Here is a 20,132-nt window from a genome sequence, read left to right on the forward strand (position 1 = left end):
ATGCCCAGCACGGAAGCTCTATGTGGGGCTGGAGCTCACCACCATGAGATCATGACCAGAGCCAAAATCAAGAGCCCCATGCTTAATCTACTACTGAGCCACCCAGGTCCTCTATTATAAGCAGTATCTTAAAAAAAAAAAAATTAATTCTCTTTTTCCTTGGACTATAGAAATATTGATTTTTTTAAAATATGATTTTTAAATTAATCTGTTTAACTCATTAATTGTAACAATTTATCTGTGGATTCTTTTGGATTTGCCACATACATAATAATTACATCATCTGTGAATAATAACAATTTGTTTCTTTTTATTTAATGGTTAGTCTTTTCGTTTTTCTTGCCTTACACCACTAAGGACATTCAGGGGCAAAAACAGGCATTCTTGTCTGCAGCACCCTTTTAATCACTAGTAAGCCCCTTTGCCTCCAGCTCACAGCCTTGGAATCATTAGTCTCCTGGGGAGGGTCGGGCGTTAAGACGCCCACAATCTCGTTTCATCTCCTGCAGTGAGTTAAGGCAGAGCGTCTGCCTCTCGTAAGCTCATTTTCCAATCCTGGAGAAGAAGCCGGCCGCTTCCTCTGGTTGCCACGCAACGGCGTCGTCCTGCCCCAGGAGTAGGTGCAGTTGGGCTACAAGCACGTGCCGCCTCTTCCGCGTTCCGGGACTACATCCCCCATAATACAGCGCGCCGCAATCGGCTGGTCTCAGAAGTGGGGGAAGGGCCAGGACGGGCCGGGAGGCGGAGCGGAAGCGGACTGCGAGGGACGAGAAGAGTAGAATCTCCACAAGCTGGGAACCACCTTGTCCCTGATTCTCAATCTCGGCCTTTCTCCATCCCGACCTCGAGGCTGCTTCGTGAGCACGGGACGCAGCTGACGCCTGCTAATCGACTTTCGCTGCGCCGCCCCGGCTCGGGAGCCTGTTGGCGGCCGGCGACACTGACAAGAAGCCCACTGGCAAGGTAATGGGGAAGGGGCGAGAGAGAAGGTGGGGGTGTGTGTGGAGACGTCTCCGTTCGCCCGGCGCGCGCCTTTACGGTATTCCCCTCAGGCCCGGCGGCCGCTCCTCCTTCGCCTTGTCCCGTCCTTACCCCCCCCCCCCCCCCCCCCCGCCCCACCCGGGCCGCTGCCCCAGGTGTCCGCAGAGACCAGGCTCGGGATCGGCCGGTAGCCCGCGGCTGTGGAGGCTCTTTGTCCCTGTCCCTCCGGGTCTGACAGCTGTGGCCCCGTCGGCCCCGGGCGCAGAACCGAGCGGGGCTCAGGCTGCTTGATCTGAGCGGGGCGGGCTCGGTCCCGTGGCCACTGGCGCGGGGGAGCGATGGACCTGGTGCAGGGATGGAGCGTCCGCGGGGCAGCCGCACTCACTTCTTTTTCTGCTTTTGACAGCTCAGTTGTGTTCTACTTTGAGGGAGAAAGTCAAATGCCCCTTTTTTACCCCCTCTTCAAACTCAGCAGCTGGGTGACTGGTAAGGATGAACTTAAACTGCCGTGTTGACTGTGACTTGAACTCGAAAGCGGTTCTAAGAGTGGCTCAGACAACCCGGATTTCCATCCTGATCGAGTCACTGCCTGGCTTTGTGACCTTGGTTAATTAAAGGTTCCTCGGCAGTCAAATGGAGATAACAAAAGACACCTTTAAGTTGTTGGAATAAAAAATAATAATGCTTACAACGCCATTAATTCATATGACGAAAAAGTCCTTTGAATATGATACTTGCATTAGTTACACTGAAGTGGCCTCTGGATTTATGAGTTTTGTGCGTTTCTTTGTTTAATCATTTGTACCCTAGATTGTGTGTTCTTCACTTTGTACTTTGTTCACCTTAAACCTGAGCAAGGTATTCTTTAAAATACGCTGTCTTCTTCATTTCCACTGTTTTAAGATGGCTGAGAATGTTCTTAGGAAATTGATGACTCTGCTTTTCTGTGGATCAGCTCTGGAGATACAAGGACTTATTCACCATCCCCTCCCCGCGCACCCCCCCCCCTCCCCCCAGCTGTGTCCTTTGGGAGACTCTTTAGAGGAGCTTAAGTGTTTGTTTCAGCAGGGTAAGCATCTAGGTGTTCTGCAGTCCTGACGTGGGGCTTCACCACCTTTACCCTACGTCAACTTTTTTCCACCTCTCTCTCTACACTTTCCCACTGGTTAGTAATTTTCCCCCTCAGGGAATTTTGTTTGCAAGTGGCAGTTTCCTTCGCAGAACATCTTGAATGAGTGCAGTAAAATTCATAAGGAGGGATTTGAAACGTTGCACATTAGTCCCTCTATAGATTTGGTTCTTGCCCTGTTCTCTCCTGCTACTTACTAACATTGGTGATGAGTTTTTCTTTAAGGAAATGTTTATGGTCCTTAGTTGATTTTTTTTTTTTTCATCGAAAATGTCTATTTTGGGGCATCTGGGTGGCACAGTGGGTTAAGAGGCCATCTCTGGATTTCAGCTCAGGTCATGATCCTGTAGTTTGTGAGTTCGAGTGCAGAGCCTGCGTGGGATTCTGTCTTTCCCTCTCGCTTTCTGCCCCTTCCCTGTTTGCTCACTCTGATTCAAAAATAAATGAATAAACATTAAAAAAAAAGAAAAGAGGGCGCCTGGGTGGCGCAGTCGGTTAAGCGTCCGACTTCAGCCAGGTCACGATCTCGCGGTCCGTGAGTTCAAGCCCCGCGTCAGGCTCTGGGCTGATGGCTCGGAGCCTGGAGCCTGTTTCCGATTCTGTGTCTCCCTCTCTCTCTGCCCCTCCCCCGTTCATGCTCTGTCTCTCTCTGTCCCAAAAATAAATAAAAAACGTTGAAAAAAAAATTAAAAAAAAAAAAATAAGAAAAGAAAATGTTCTGTACTAGTTTGGGTTCAAACACTTTTGTGTGATATGTGAAGTAATATGCCTTGAGGAATGCTGTTTTTGAATGTACAGTTATAGCGAGAGAAAGCTAGTAGGGCCTGATAAATTTTCTGTGTCCTGTCTTTAGCGACTGATGCATTTTAAAAATTCAAGAAGGAGAAATCTAATGAATGTACTTCATAAGGATAACAGAGAGCTAGAGAGTAAGTAAAGGGAAAACTTAAACTGTGGGACAGGACATATGTATATAAAGATTTCTGAGTCATTTAAAAATATGTGGCAAAAATACTCGTTTTGAAAAAAAAAAGTGTTTATGTTGGTGTTAGTGCAGTGTAGGACAGAGAGTAATGGACTAAGGAAATAGGAGACCTTATTTTTTGTCCTAGCTCTGTCACGATCTGTATAACCTTATATTCCTTTGTGTTCCTCATTTTCCTCATGCCTAACATAGTGAATTGTTCTGATTCCAGACTTTAAATGAAAAAGATTTTTAGATGTTCTTTTTAGCATGGAACAAATTAGTATAAGCTCTTTTAGTCATATATTTGTGTCTTAGGGTCCACTCCCTGCCTTCCCCCCACCTCCCTGCCCCAGCTTGAGGAATACACATGTAGGAACTAGAAAGCTGCCACAAATAAGAATCTCTGTTGACGAGTTCATTCTTTCATGAACTGCCCATGTGTTGTTTACACTTTTGACATGCTTAGTTCTCTTCCACTCTGCTGTGTATCTTTTATTTTACTCATTGCCTGTTTACTTATTATGCCTATTTCTTTTTAACTCTAGTTTGTCAATTCTGATCCAACATCATTGTTTCTTTTTGTGAATTCTTTCCCTTTTTGCTTCTATTCCCAACATCCTGGTTTTCCTAGGGGTTCTTCCCCCCCCCCGAGGCCTCAAGCAGAGGTGCCCAGTGGTAGTCTAGTTAGCTGTGGAAGGGGATGTGGGCTCATGTGGCACAAAGCATGATTGGCTGAGGCTGTGGGCAGGTGACTGAAATATATGGCACTGCCTAATATATTTTAGATTAAACTTTTGCTGTGGCATAGTGATTGAGTAGTTTCCCTTTTGCCCTAACGTTTGCTCTTCTTAACCTTGAATTACTTTACCCATTTTCTTTTATCTTTGTACTCTTCAGAGCTATTGTCTTCTCTCTTTTCTCCCAAATATGCCATCTAAAAACAATCTGATATCTTGAGATATGTTTCTATATCTCACCTGGAATTTTAGTGTAGCTTCTCTCAAGGCAGTCCACGTTTTATTTTATTTTATTATTTTTAAAAATAATTTATTTTTTTAAACTAATCTCTACACCCAATGTGGGGCTCAAACTCAAGATCCCAAGATCAAAAGTTGCATGCTCCTCTGAGCCAGCCAGGTGCCCCAAGGCAGTTCTCATTTTAAATTTTAGACCTAATTAGGAGTGGATGGCTGTGTCCTATGTTAATGTTTTTCCCTAGATATTAGCCTCTGGCAATATTATGTAGAAAAAATATTTTAAGAATGGGCCTTTCCCCCTAAAGTTATATTCTGAGGTCAAGTCTATGGAGGACTTATTTCTGAGTTTTTTTTGGAGGGAATTGTCTGAACTTCTGAGTTCTGGTAAACACACCATGTCTTTTTGTAAAGAATATGTGCTTCTCTAACTGTAAATTCCTTAGGAGACTAATAGGCACTGATTCTTGTGGTACCGTTGCAGGATTTTTTACCTAAATACCCGGGGTTCATTGTCTCACCACTTTGAAGAAAGAAGAGGTGGGCACAAAATGAGCAGTGGGCAAAAGTTTATTAGAGTGTAAAATTAGAAAGTAAGAGTAGTAGGAAAGCTCTCTTACAGAGAGGGGGCATTTGAAGTGAATGCCCACCGACAATAGGCAAGGGTCCTTGTTTTATAAGGTTCTGTTCGCTGCCCCCCACCCTCTTCCCCCTTGATCCTCTCAAGCTCTACCCTTATTGGCTGAACAATTCTAGGTGCTGGGTTGTCCATTCCTGATTGCCTTGTTTCCATTGTATGAGGGGTGGTCTGTGGCCAAATCTTTCCTTGTGGGTCATAGGTTTTATGGTCTACTTATTTTCATCCAGGTCTTTTGTCAAATTCTTGAGGGAAACCTGAGGGGGAGTAGGTGGTGTCTGTTACATTTTTAAGAGAGATGTTAAGCGGGTTGGGGGAGTGTCTTGCTCTGGTCAGACACTCCCAGCATTGTTCCAAAATATGTGTTTTTCCCCACCCAGGGACTTCAGGTCCTATTTTTTCTCTCTCTGCCTATTTTATCCTCTCTTTTCCTCTCATAGCACCTTTAGCTGAGTGAGAGCTTCTCTGCTTGCTAGTTGCTACTATTGATGTTGATGGTTACTTGAGCTCTAGTCATAAAGAGTGCAAAAAGCAAGAGCACTGAGTAAATGCAAAAACCGTATTGAAGGGCAGATTTTTTTTAGGTAGGATTACCATCCATTAATGGTTTTTAATGTTGCTATTGCAGTGTTTATATAAGAAATAGAAGCAAGTATTTAAGACAGGTAGTGTGAAATAAAGTGTTTTGAAAATTTTTGACTGCAACCCATAGCAAGAGATCTTTTTTATGTCAAGACTCCATAAATTGTGTGTGTGTGCATGCGTGTGTCTGTGTATGAAAAAAATAGGTATATACCTGAAAGAAAACTGATGTAAAACAAAAATCTACAGTGGATACAGTCTACTTTGATGGCTTCTATTTTATCCTTTTTTTTTTTTTTTTTTTTTGAAGCGCCATTTGCAAACTGTTGAGTTTTGTTCCTTGCTTTTGAAAAACACGGGGGTCCTGGGTTGAGAGTTTGTCTAATTTCCCCCCATTTGTTTGCCATTGGGTAATCATCAGTCCTCTTTGTGCTTCACTTTCCTTTTCCTTAAAATGAGAGTGTTATAGTTTAAATACTCATTGATCCTCTGTCTTTACCATAGTAATAATTTGGACTAATATATTTGTCTTTAGGTCCCTGGCTAGGGAGAAACCACTAAAAAATTGCTTAAATATCTACTTGTTTGCATGTTTGTTATTTGGTAAATGAAATAATAGAACTTTGAACAGATCTTTGGAGACTTACAGATCTCCAAATCTCCAAAGATCTTGTACATTGGAGTAGAGACATTAAGGCCTGTAATAAATGTGAAAACTAAGAAAAAATGTTTCCCTATGTTTTTCTTTTTCTACCTTTATGCCCTTTAACAAGGAATATTTTAGAGTTTGAAAATTTGTATTTAAAATGCTTAATAACAATTGTAACTTAATACACTGGTAGATTGCTACCTAGACTGTATTCCGTACCCCATCTTACCACATTGCCCCCTTCATATATTAGAAAATGCCAATGGGGGTATATTTTTTTATGCAAAGATTGCCATATCAGATTATTACTATTACTGTATATTACCAAACAGTGGAACTGCCATTCTTATAAGAAAGGAGAACACTGAACTTTCTTTGCTTGTGGGTTTCCTTCTGTTCACTTTGGACGATTTCTCCAAACCAAACCATTCCATGCTGGGGACTAGGATCCCTCCCATTCTCATTTGTTTGTACTGAGGAGACTAAGATTAAGGAATTTACTGCCTGCTCCCAAGATTCTGTTTCTAAAGGTTTTCGTTGGAAGGAAATTGGAACCAGACTCTACTTCCTCTTCTTTCTCAGATGAGACCTCCTTAATGGGGCTTTCTTGACCTGATACTTCACATAGACTCCTCATATATCCTCACATCACCCTGTTTATTTTCTCCATAGCAGTTTGTGACAAGCTGAATTTAACTTGTTTCTGTGTTTGTTTATTGTCTCACTCCAACTAAAACATAATCTCCAGAAGAAAAAGAATCCTGTCTTGTTTCACCTTTCACATCTCCAGTTTCTGGCACATAGTAGGTACTTCAATAAACGTTGTGAATAAATAAGGGAGCAAATGAATGAATAAACCAAGCAAGTTCTTTCATGCTTTATTTTATTAAAAAAATTTTTATTAATGTTTATTTATTTTTGAAGGAGAGACAGAGTGTGAGCTGGGGAGGGGCAGAGAGAGAGAGGGAGACACAGAATCCTAAGCAGACTCTAGGCTCTGAGCTGTCAGTGCAGAGCCCAGCCTGACAGGGGCTCAAATTCACCAGCCGAGCCGTGAGATCATGACCTGAGCCGAAGTCAGATGCCTAGCTGATGAGCTACCCAGGTACCCCAGTTCTTTCATGCTTTAAATGAAACTTCATATAGCAAAAGTTGTGTTTGAGCCTACACCTTTAGGCAGCCTTCCTCTCCCCCAAATTCTTTTTTCTGGAAAAATGTTTTTTCCTATCAGTGCTTGGCTGGTCATTGTGAAGGTGTCTCCATCCAGAAGACCTTATATTTATCTGTGCTTTACTTCATATATTTTTCCATTGTTGTTTGCTTATGTAAAAAAACCTAAGCTTTAAGTCTTCTTAAATCCTTTTTTTTTTTTTTTTAATGTTTATGTATTTATTTTGAGAGAGAGCACACATGGCATTAGTTGGGGGAGGGACAGAGACGAAAGAGACTAACTGTTGCGGGGCTCCATCTCACAAACCATGAGATCATGACCTGAGCCAGAATCAAGAGTCAGAGGTTTAACCAACTGAGCCACCCAGGTGCCCCTCCTAAATTCATCTTGTAGCAACTTTGTAATACTTTGAGTTATGGGAATGAGGTGTATTTGAAATTTTAATGTGCCTACTTGATAATTTAATGAGTAGTTATTTCAGATTTAAGTAAAATTTCAGAATTTTAGGATCATTGCCCTAAATGCCATGAGAACAGAGAACAGGCTTTCATTTAATGTTACAATTCATTCAGTATTTACAAACCTAGCCTTCCTAGTGGAGGTAAAGAAAGTAGTGTGGTATAGAGAAAACCTAAATAGTAAGTCAGGACCTGTGTTATAGACCAATACAGTTTCTGCCACTAATTGTCTCATTTTAGGTAAGATACTTCACATCCCTGGGTTTTATTTCATGTGAAATATCAGGGGATTAGGTTAGATTTCTTCTCAAGTCCTTCCAGCGCCCAAATGGATAATTGAAGATACTTCAATTTTATCTCAAAACTTCCATTTTTTCTGCCCCTTTACCCACCAAAAACACTGCAGGGAGGTCACATTGCTGCTTGGGAGAAGGTGGGGTTGGGCTCAGGGATGGGCTTAAAGTAAATTAGAGTAGTTCTACTGATTGTTCCTTGGGCTCTGGGAGTTGTGGCAGCAGTGGAGGACCTGTTACTCTTGTCCTTAGGAACCTGGGATTGATGGGACAAGGCTCATGACTGGATGAGAAGATGTGATGTGTAAAATCAGCTGATATAAAGTAATATGCTGTGAGAGTTAGAAGAAGATCAGCTTAGGGCCACCTGGGTTGCTCAGTCAGTTAAGTGACTGACTTTTGATCTCAGTTCAGGTCTTAGGGTTCTGAGTTCAAGCCTTGCATTGGGCTCCACACTGGCTGTGGAGCCTACTTAAAAAAAGAAAAAAGATCAGCATGGACTACAATAAGGTGATGAGGATTTGAAATCCTTCTGGCTAAGCATTTAAACAGATACTCTAGTCTCATTTTAGGCTATTTAGAAGATGAACTCTTGCCACCAACAGTATGCCATTATGCCATCTTTTAGGACTGGATAATTCTTCAGGGACTAGTATCAATGAAGTATTTCATGTTGTCCACAAATTCTGAGTGGAAACTTGTTCAAGCCTGCAGCCTCTCTGATAGCTGCTAACTTACTGAATGAGAGGATATAAGGAAGCATGTTTCATAAATAAAAATACATATAAATGTAAGGTATTATTATTATTGTATGAGACAGTGAGAATAGTGGCTTGATTGGGGGAAATATTTTTTTGACTAATGGGAAATAAATTTGCCTTTGGGGACTGGATTATGGAGGGCCATGAGAGCTAATCAGAGGAGTTTTATTTGGGTTTAGTAAAACATCTCCTGTATTAACTCACATTACTCAGATTATCAAGAATTAGTGGCATTGCTACAGTAGTGCCTGACTCTAATAAATGTTAGTGTATATTGAGTAGTATGGGGTGCCATTTATCTTTATTAATATTAGGTAATTACTGTTGTCCCCATTACATAAATGAGGGCATCAGGGTCTAGGGAGATAAAATAACTTGCTCAAGGTTTTAAAGATAGAATATGTAGTTTCATATGGCGTACCTTGAGGCTGGAGGTGGGGCAGGAGTGGGAGTGTTACTTTTTGAAGAGGCGACATTTGAGCTAAATACTGAAAGATGAAAAGGAACAAGCTGGCTGGGAGAGCATTCCAAGCAGGTGAAGAGTAGTTGTATATAGACCCTGAGGTTAGAAAGAATTTGGTTAGTCTTGCCTAGTGTGACTGTAGCACAGTGGGCAAGGTGGAAGTGGTGTGCGATTACTACACAAGAGATAAGGGCAGAAGTCAGATTTTGCAGGGCCTTGTGGCCTGATGTAAAGAGTTTTAATTTTATTCTAAGTGCAGTGGGAAATTGTTGAAGGGGTTTTTAAATGGGAGTGGTGTGATATGATTTTGTGTGTGTGTGTGTGTGTGTGCGCGTGTGTGTGGTAAAAAATACGTAACATGAAATGTGCCGTTTTTAGGTGTATAGTTCGGGGGCACTGAATGCATTCACATTGTTGTGCAACCATCACCATTATACATCTCCAGAACTTTTTCATCATCCCAAAGTAAAACTCTATACCTTAAATTTTATTTATTTAAAAAAGATTTTTTTAATGTTTATTTATTATTGAAAGATCAAGAAACAGAGCACGAGCATGGGAGGGGCAGAGAGAGGGAGAGACACAGAATCTGAAGTAGGCTCCAACCTCTGAGCTGTCAGCACAGAGCCCGATGCGGGGCTCGAACTCACAAACCGCAAGATCATGATACCAGCTGAAGTCTGACGCTAACCGACTGAACCACCCAGGCGCCCCTATACCTTAAACTTTAAACCATAACTCTCCATTCTCCTATCCACCCTCCTCCTTTCCCTCAGCCTCTGTTAACTCTCATTCTACTTTCTGTCTCTATCTAACTGTTCTAAGTACCTATCATAAGTGAAATCATGCAATATTTGTCCTTTTGTGTCTGGTTTATTAACTTATTTTTTAATTATTATTATTATTATTGTTTTAAAGTAGGCTCCATGCCCAACGCAGGGCTTGAACTCATGACCAAGAGTCGTATGCTCCACCCACTGAGCCAGCCAGGTGCCCCTTCCTATGATGTCTTGAAGGTTCATCCATGTTGAAGCTTGTATCAGAATTTTATTCCCATTTAAATCTGAGTACTATTCCATTGTATGTATATACCACATTTTGTTTATTTGTTCATTTGTTGAATACTTGCGTTATTTCCACCTTTAGGCTATTGTTGAATAATGCTACAGTGAACATAGGTGCACGGGTATCTATGAGTCCCTGCTTTCAAATCTTTTGTGATTATCCCCAGAAGTGGTATTGCTGGCTTATATGGTAATTTTGTGTTTAATTTTTTTGAGGAACTGACACACTGTTTCCCACAGTGGCCGCACCATTTTTCATTCCCACTAGCAGTGCACAAGGGTTCCAGTTTCTCCACAGCTACTAACGTGTGTGTGTGTGTGTGTGTGTGTGTGTGTGTGTGTGTGTGTGTTTTAGTAATAGTTATAGGGAAAGAAAACTCTTTTTACCCTACCTTCTTAGGTTCAGTATCCAGGGCTCTGCAAATTAAACTGACAAAAGACAGATTAACAGGAAGAAAAGGTTTATTTCATATGCAAATGAGAGCATCACAGAAATGAAATGAAAACTCTAAAGAAGCGGTTAGGCCTGAGAGAGCTTATATATCATTTAGCCAAAGAACCATAAATTGTGGAGATCTGACAAGACAAAGGAAAAGGAGTTTTAGCTTCTAGAAGTAGTAAATTGTGAGAAGGTAAATATATGGGGGAAACTAACTGAAGACAAGGGTTGTTTAAGATGTGTTTGTACAGATTCATCTCAGCCTCAACTCCCTGTCTCCCTTGGTAAGAATGTTCTCACATTTCTGGTGGGAAATCCATGTCTTGCTTTTAGGAAGAAAGGGGGAGTGAAGGGCATGGAACCCTCCCTGCGTCTGTTGTTTCTTAGTCATCTTCACTTCAAAATAATCCTTAAACCAATGTGGCATATTTTGGGGTGGTATACTCTGATGCCTTTCATATAATCTTAATAATGGGTATGAAGTGGTATCTGATTGTGGTTTTAATTTGCATTTCCTTAGTGATTAGAGATTTGGGCATCTTTCCATGTGCTTATTGTTCATTTGCATATCTCCTTTGAGAACCATTCAAATTGTGACTATTCAAGTCATGACTTGTTTTTAAAAGAACATTTTGGCTGCTCTGAGGACAGTGGCCTGAAGTGGGGTTGGAGAGGAATCTGGGAACCCACTCGAGAAAGAGCTGCAGGAATCTAGTTGGAGAGGTGATATCTGGACCACACTCTGCTCCCTCTTCATATACAGTGCTCTACAGATACTTCATTTTAAGTATGTCTCCTCTCCTTCATTCTTCTGCTTTTGGGCCTTTTGTAATTTCTGCAGTGGGGCAAGAACTTTCCCCTGGGAATACTAAAAATATTGAGTCTATCTTAGGTCAAAATAATGATGAAGGTGATGATTTTTTTTTTTTTTTTCCTTTAAAAACTATTTGGGCCAAATATGACATTTGACTTTTTAGTCATTGGTAGACAGTTAATATGGTGGCCTAGAATTTGGGATTAAAAGTTTTTAGAGTATATACTATTTTGGTTGAGAAAGGACTCTAATAAATACTGTGCTAGATGGTAGCCATAGGTTCTTAGTGACAATGTAGGCCTTTTAGGTCTAGTAATTATCTCCATCGTGACTTAGGTGGCCTTCCAGGAGCTGGATCCTTATGTGAAACCTAGAGAAACATAGGGGATGTTCAGAATGCAAGTTCCTTAGTCACTTGCAGCTTTGAACATTGCCCAGACAGGAGATCTTAAACCCTTCCCTTTTTTTCCTTTTTCTTTCCTGAAGATTGAGTCTAAGAATAATTTCTCTTTAGAACTGCTAAAGTAAATTACCTTTAGTTGCGAAACAACTAAAGTCTTCTTGTCTGCTTTTTTCTTTCTATATGGCATCACAAAAAATATCTTTCAGGGAACAGAACAGTATATTCCTGTTGATCACAGGGACTAAAGTGGTACTGATAGAAGTTATTTTCTCTTCAGTCCACCTCTGCCTCGTCTAGTAAATATAGGACTTAGCTTGCCCTGGCAGGAGTGACTTGGGTTACAACAAAGATACCTGTTTTTTCTCCCCCTTACCCCTTCCTCTTTAGGATCATTATAGGTAGGTCCAAGTAAGTAGCCTCTGTTACACCTGATGAACCGACTTGTAACATTGAATTTAGTGGTCCTACAATGAGTGGTCCTAGAGCTACAATGAGTGTAGCTCTCATTGTTGCTTCATGAAGAAACTTGAGATTTGGAGAGTGGTTCCCAGACTTTGATGTACATTGGAATAATTTAGGGCTCTTTAAAAAACAAAAATGGATGTGTGGTTCCCACCTCCTAGACATTCTAATTTAATTGGTATGGGGTGTGACCTGGCATGGGGATATTTTTAAAACTCTCCAGGTGCTTTTAATGTATAGCATACGGAGGAGAGACCAAAGGCATAATTGTATCCTTTTGGGAATCTTAGTCACCTCTGCTGGGCTTGCTTGGAATTACTTATGGAAATGAACCCTTAGAATAGCTTTCAGGCCTTCTTGGCTAGTTTCAGAGAATCCTCTTGTGCCTTTGAACTACTCAGCCATTTGTCAGTTTGTCAGGTATAAGCTGGCTCCCAGCCATCTTTTTTACTTGGAGAAGGCTCCAGGGTGTCTTTTTTCCTTAGTAGCTCCCACAGTCCTTGGTGTCCTTCTTTAGTTCCCTAGTGTCGAGTGGGATTAACAGTTCCTAACTTCTCACCTCTTTGCAGTTCTCAAAAACAAACCCTTTTTATGTTAAATGTTTAACTTCTTATCGAGATAGAGAAATGTGTAACGGGCGCTTCATTGGCCGAGTCAGTTATGCATGTTATGCATCTGACTTTGGCTCAGGTCATGATCTCACGGTTCTTGGGTTTGAGCCCCATATCAGGCTCTGTCCTGACAGTGCAGAGCCTGCTTGGGATTCTCTCTCTCCCTCTCCCTCTCCCTCTCCCTCTCCCTCTCCCTCTCCTTCACTCTCATTCTCTCAAATAAATAAACAAACTTAAAGAAAGAAAAACATGTAACAAACACAAGCAAGTTATAAAGCATATGAAGAATTTAGTATAGTAGTCCCTATAAAGCTTCTTGACTTCCCTCTGAGATGGTGTGCTTTAATTTTGTTGAGGGCAGTAATGAGCCAGACACCTTCTAAGGAGAGTCAAGGCTATGAAGACCTTCCTAGTAGGCTTCTCTGAATTTAATAGTCAGATGGTATACAGTTAATATGGAGGAATAAGGGGCTCTTTATTTGTCTTTGGGCCTGCCACACTGAGAAACACTAGGTTTAGACTAGGTTTTCTTTTTCTTTGGGATTTATTACTTTGGGGGCATATTCTCCTTAGCTAATGTTCTGTCTTGTCCACCATCAGTGTGTTTTCTCTCTGTGTCTGGTGTTGGTGTTGCCACTCATCCTTTAGTCAAAGTTCATGGTGGTGTGCAGCTTTCATTGTTCAGCTTGTACCTAATCGGAAGGACTTTATCTCTTAGAGATTAGACTCCCTGTGTTTGACTTTCAACCCCTCCTTCCTCTGCCAATCTCCTGTTCTCTGCCTAATGTTTTTACAGTCCTGTGATTTGTCATTTTACTGGAGTTCCGTAAAACTTAGGAGTTCTAATAGGGCTGAGTTTAAGGACCTCTTTTAAAGGAAAGGACAGACCCTGAATAGAAGTATACATTCTGAACTTGGAGATCTTGCCAAAGTTCAGGCAAGGTGAGTTGCCTGTGTAAAAATCTTAGGTTAACCACCTCTCTAAGCTTTAATGTGATCATTTTTTTTTTAATTTTATTTATTTATTTTTGAGACAGAGAGAGACAGAGTATGAACAGGGGAGGGGCAGAGAGAGAGGGAGACACAGAATCTGAAACAGGCTCCAGGCTCCGAGCGGTCAGCACAGAGCCCGACGCGGGGCTCGAACCCACGGACCGTGAGATCATGACCTGAGCTGAAGTCGGACGCTCAACCGACCGAGCCACCCAGGCGCCCCTAATGTGATCATCTTTAATGGGAGAAAAACAACTTTCTTTTGAGGTTATTGCAGATAATGAATGAAATAGCCCTTGTGAAGTATTTACTTTATAAGAACTCAGTAGTTGTTCATGGCTGCAGTTTCTGCTGTTATTATTTTATTGCCATTCCTGCAAAAGAGGGGCAGAGGTTCAGAGCCTGAGCTTTGAATCTTATCTCTACCATCTTATCTCTATCCAGTTGTATGACCTTGGACAAATTATTTAACTTCTCTTTGCCTCAGTTTTTTTTACCTGCTAAGTGAAAACATTCTTAGTGTAGGAGTTGTGAAAATTTAGTTAAAGCAGAATCTGGTACAGAGTAAGTGATTGTAGCAAGGCTGTTGCTGTTATTTAACTGAAGTACCCTCTTTGCCTCTGGATTTGGGTATCTTCCGTTTTGGCCTTAGAGATGTATAGTGACCTGAAACTTTCCAGGCTGTCATTTTAACCTTCATTTGCCAAAATACCTAGGAGTCTATGCTCTTAATTCTCCAGTGATGTCACTTTTCTGATTTCGTTACCATGCCATCTTTAGAACCCTATTGTGACTGCTTCAGAAGGACCTGCTTGGTCCTCTGCTGGTGGTAGGTCCGATAACGTGGCACACAGATCAGACTTAAAAAGACATCCGAACCAGTGAAGCAAAATCTCTAAGGAGTAATATATTTAATAGACGTGTGAAGAATATTCTTTTAAAATTTAGCTGGGGAATCCAGAACTTCCACTTTCTAATCTCAAATGTGAAATTTCTGTAGAAAAAACATAGGGTTACATTTACTTGACTTTGCTAAGCAATGTTTAGTAATCCAGTATTGATATTAATAGTGATGTTTCAGTAAGATCTGAAGAGATTTATTTATTCTTTGTATGATAACTAAAGAAATAGGCAGAAATAGAAGAAAATTTGAAAAGGAGTCAATTTCTAATTTTTAATGCGGTTTTTACTTTCTTATAGTAATTAGTATGCCCAGTGAGTGGTGTAGTGATGCTTGTAGTGAGGTTTGGCAGGATGGGCACATTTCAACAAGAGTAGATGGGTGTTCTGCAAACTTTGGAGGCCCAGAATTTATTAGACGTATATCAGGGACTGGGTGGCAGGGTAGGAGGAAGAAACAGTGGAAGTTTTCTGAACTGGACAGGTTGATTGCCAGGGTAGAAGACCCCTCTTTACACATATCTGAACACACTCACATCTAGAGACAGAGTTTTGTATTTGGATTTTTTACATAAGATTAAAAGATATTCTTTATTTTTATTATTTAAAAAAAGTTTTGAAAGCACCTGTGCTGGAAAGCAAGATTTTAGGGCAGAGCCATAGTGCCTAAGATGTGTGTTGGCTCAGTAAACATCTGTCAAAAGTAATTAAATGCTCTGCAGAGTTTACCTTTACTGAATTCTAGTCTTACCCTCAAACTAGATTTTATTAGTTCACCTATGTGAGTAGACCCTATTTAAGTGGATTAAAGTAGGTATGTTTTATTTGCCCATACTGCTGAAAGTTAAAAAAGTTCTTAAGGATTATTTTCATTAAGCTGTGACTCCAGATGTATTTCTATGTAAAGAATTTTATTCCATTAGCTATAATTGAAGAGTTTTCTTTTGCTGGACACTTTGGTGATTCATACACATTATTACTCTCCAGGTCTTTCTACATTCCATGATTGTCACCTTTTTTTTTTTTTTTTAATTGAAGTACAAGGGCACTTGGGTGGCTCAGTCCTTTAAGTGTCCAACTCTTGATTTTGGGTCAGGGCACGTTCTCCTAGTTTGTGAGTTTGAGTCCCATGTAGAGCTCCACGCTGATGGTGTGGAGTCTGCTTGGGATTTTCTCTCTTGAAAAAAAAAAAATTGAAGTATATATAACCTTTCAATTTTTCTTTAAATTATAAAAGTATATTCCTGCAGCACTTAAAATTTAAAATTGCAGATTTGGAAACATAGGTAAATTTTCGAACCTGTTTTAGCACTTGTCATTATGCCTGGCATTAATTTAGAAGTAGAAACTTAGAAATGGTAACTTATTTTTCATTTTAGGTCGGATGCTCAGGATGATCTCCTTGCCATTAGTAATATTTTCTAGTGACATTTCCAAATATTGTCATATTCTTGTGGGTTTCACCTTTCCTCATTTTCTTTTTCTTTTTTTTTTTAATTCTTTTTTTTTTTTAAAACGTCTATTCATCTTTGAGAGACAGAGAGAGACAGAGCATGAGTGGGGAAGGGGCAGAGAAAGTGGGACACAGAATCCGAAGCAGGCTCCAGGCTCTTAGCTGTCAGCACAGAGCCTGATGCGGGGCTCGAACTCACAAACTGCGAGATTATGACCTGAGCTGAAGTCAGACACTCAACCCACTGAGCCACCCAGGCGCCCCTTACCTTTCCACATTTTCTAACTTTCACTTTGGTATCTGCCTTTTTTTTTTTTTTTTTAAGGAAGAGGAGGAGGAGGAGGAATAGCTTTTATACAGTTGGGTAATCTATATTTGAATAGGCTACTGTAAATCTTATTATATGTCCATAGTTTTAGTTACAAATGACAAGTCATTCAGAGAATTTTGTGACCATGGTGACATTTCAATTAATGGACATTTATTTCTATTTTTGAAGAGCAATGTAAATGAAACTGATAAAAACCTTGAAAGCTTGCATAATGGTGGAGAAAGTTGTCAGAGAAATGATGTAGTTTCAAATCACGATGATTTATAGAATCTCCCTTTTTTTTTTTTAAGGGAGTATTTTCTTTTTCCTTTCTTAATGTTTAGTTTTGAGAGAGAGGGAGTGAGAGAGCATGCGTACAAGTTGGGGGAGGGGCAGAGAGAGAGAGGGAGACACAGAATCTGAAGCAGGCTGTCTGAGCTGTCAGCCTGATGCAGGGCTCCAACCCACAAACTGTGAGATCATGATCTGAGCTGAAGTTGGACACTTAAACCGACTGAGCTACCTAGGCGCCCTTTTAGAATCTCTTAAATCTATCATCGTCTATTCTGTTGCTGGTATAGGTTAAGACTAATCAACTTTTCTCTTTTCAATTTTACAGAGTTAATTGAGAGTTGGAGGCAACCTTGCTGAAGATGAAGAATACACAGTATTAGAGGAGGAGATTTTTTTTTTCTTTCAAAAGTCTTGATTGGTGGCTTACGTCCAGTTACCACTCTTCATTTGAGTCTGTTTTCTTCATCAGAAATGATTTTTACAATTTCAAGAAAAACTATGTCCCAGAAATTGAGTTTACTGTTGCTTGTATTCGGACTCATTTGGGGATTGATGTTACTGCACTATACTTTTCAACAACCAAGACATCAAAGCAGTGTCAAGTTACGTGAACAAATACTAGATTTAAGCAAAAGATATGTTAAAGCTCTAGCAGAGGAAAATAAGAATGCAGTGGATGTTGAGAATGGCGCTTCTATGGCAGGATATGGTAAGATAACCATGGACTATTCCTCGTTTTCTCCTCTTCAACTTCTTCCCATTTAAAGATAGTTATGGAAGGAAATCTAACTCATCACTTCATGCGTAGGTCTTTACAGAGTAAATTTTTCTTGACTTTTTACTATGAAAAATTTCAGATATACTGACAAATAGAAACTATGATAAATACTATATATCTGTTGCCTAGATTTAATAATTATTAACATTTTACCAATTTGTCTAATTTTTGAAGACCAGTTAAATTATAGAAATTGTGACACTTCACTGCTAGATATTTCCATATGCATCTCTAAAAAAATCTTGTTGTACATAATTGTAATACTATTATAACACTTAGTTCATATTTACATTTTCTTGATTGTGCCAGTATAGACCGTCAATTGTATAACATCTATCAATTCCTAAGAAGCAGCATTTGCCCGTATCTTCAATATGGTTTATTGCCATTCACCTGTTCACATCCTGGTTTCCTGCTGTGGTGTGTTTTTTTTTTTGGTTTTTTTTCCTGCTGTGTTTTAAGTTTTGTATGCCTGCCGTAGTCTCACTTGCCTTTAAGACTTAAGAGAGAGAGAAGAGATAGAACACTTTGTATATGAGTGTGTGGGCATTTTCTCTATTTCAGTGGGTTTTTTTTTAGTTATACATGTATGTATTTAAAGAATCAAAATGTGTTATGAGTCTGGTAATAAAAAAGGGCAGTTTTTCCCACCCCCAACAGTACTCAAACTTCCCATTCCTTATTGCCAGCCATCTTAAGTTATTTTTTCTGATTTATTTGGTGATTACCTCCATACCTCTAAATAACATGCTCTATGAGCTGCTTCTTGACTTTTCAATTATAGAAATTATCTGTTAACTTCCCACTGTGCAGGGTGAGGGTTCAGCTTTCTTTTTCAACCCAAATTGCATCCCACCCACCCCAGGCTGTTTTCACACACACGTGTTCTTATAGTCCTGCCATTTTCCCATCATAATTTTGGTTAGAACAATATTCAATATTTGCATTATTATGACTGTGTTAGTGGTATTCATTACTGAGCCATGTAGTACATTATGACTTTTCCTTTCACATACACCTGTATTTCCCCCTTCTAGAATTAATTAGTAAGTACTGATTTTTGTTTCTTTGCCTAGTTTTCTACCCTAACTCTCCCAGTTGTTAAGTCTCCTCCCAGTATATTCAGACACATAAGGTATTTTATCACATTATTTATCTTGAAGAAATCTTTCCTAGAGCCTTCTGATCTCTGGTTTGGACTATTTCTTCTCTAGGCTTGTGGTGGTAAATTATTCTAGGATCTTCCTACATAATTATCCCTTTATCTCTCTCTTGCGTTGGATCTCCTGTTGCCTAGAATCCCGTGGCTTCCTCTTTGTTTCTCCCTCATTTTATGGGAACTGATTCTTGTAGTTTCCTCAGAAAGATATGAGGAATGTCAAAGTTTTGATTCCTTGCATATCTGAAAAGGTCTTTTTATCCCCCTACTCTCATGTTTAATTGAAAATTTGACTAAGTATAGAGACCTAGTTTGGAAATAGTTTTCTGTTGGATTTTAAAGGCTTCCCCCCGCTGCCCCCTTAGCTTCCAGTGTTCTTTTTGAGAATTTAATGCTATTCTGATTCTTTATCCTTTAAAATTAAAAAAAAATTTAAATTTATTTTTAATATTTATTTTTGAGACAGAGAGAGATGTGACAGAGTGTGAGAGGGGAGGGACAGAGAGAGAGAGGGGGGCACAGAATCCAAAGCAGGCTCCAGGCTCTGAGCTGACAGCAGAAAGCCCAACTTGGGGCTCAAACCCACAAACTGTGAAATCATGACCTGAGCTAAAGTCTGATGCTTAACCACTGAGCCACCCAGGTGCCCCCCCGATTTTTTTACCTTTTAAAATTTATTTATTTTTAGAGAGGGAGAGTGCACATGAGCAGGGGAGGGACCGAAACAGGGAGAGAGAGAATACCAAGCAGTCCCCACATTGCCAGTGTGGAGCCCGACATGAGACATGATCTCATGAACGGTGAGGTCATGACCTGAGCTGAAACCAAGAGTCAGACGCTTAACCGACTGAGCCACCCAGGTGCCCCTGATTCTTCACCCTTTATATGTGACTTATTTTTGGAAGTTTGTGAGATCTTTATCACAGTCCCATAATGCTGTTCTGAGATTTTTCAGAATGACGTCCCTGGGTCTGGATTTCTTTCACATATGTGCTGGACTTGATTTATTTTCCCCCCAAATTTCATGTTTATTTTTTACTAGTACCTATATCTAAGAGATGGAACATTTGTGACTCAGGATAATGATCATGCTCTGTTTGTCGCTACACATCATCTACAACATCTCAAGAGGTCTCCACCAAGTCAGCCATTTCCAATAAGGATATACTGTCCAAGGTATGAAAGTCCTAAAACCAAAATACATGGTTCTAAAATTTTTTTTTTTAATTTTTTAATTTTTGTGAGAGAGAGACAGCCAGAGCATGAGTGGGGGGTGGGGTGCAGAGAGAGAGGGAGACATAGAATTCAAAGCAGGCTCCACGCTCTTACCTGTGAGCACAGAGCCCAGTGCAGGGCTTGAACTCACGAATCGTGAGATCATGACCTG

At 40.2% G+C, this 20,132-nt stretch overlaps 1 protein-coding gene across 6 annotated transcripts in view; it reads left to right on the forward strand.

Moving 5' to 3' along the window:
- The first annotated feature begins 703 nt into the window (after positions 1 to 703).
- Positions 704 to 20,132, forward strand: part of CCDC126 (coiled-coil domain containing 126) — a 47,694-nt gene continuing 28,265 nt past the window's right edge. For 2 of the 6 annotated variants that reach the window (XR_013553295.2, XM_060632722.3), the window contains exons 1-2: positions 704 to 963; positions 17,134 to 17,517. Coding sequence is in view for 2 of the 6 variants with exons in the window: in XM_060632722.3 (XP_060488705.1) it covers positions 17,280 to 17,517 (238 nt within the window). In the remaining 4 variants the exon portion in view is untranslated. Of the gene's footprint in view, positions 964 to 1,328; positions 1,468 to 13,705; positions 13,801 to 14,657; positions 14,754 to 17,133; positions 17,518 to 20,132 lie in introns of those variants that run through there. The other 4 variants (XM_060632721.3, XR_013553297.2, XR_013553298.2 and 1 more) reach the window with 4 other exon arrangements.

The sequence above is a fragment of the Panthera onca genome, chromosome A2 (genome assembly GCF_046562875.1).
Source record: "Panthera onca isolate mPanOnc1 chromosome A2, mPanOnc1 haplotype 2, whole genome shotgun sequence".
NCBI lineage: Eukaryota > Metazoa > Chordata > Mammalia > Carnivora > Felidae > Panthera > Panthera onca.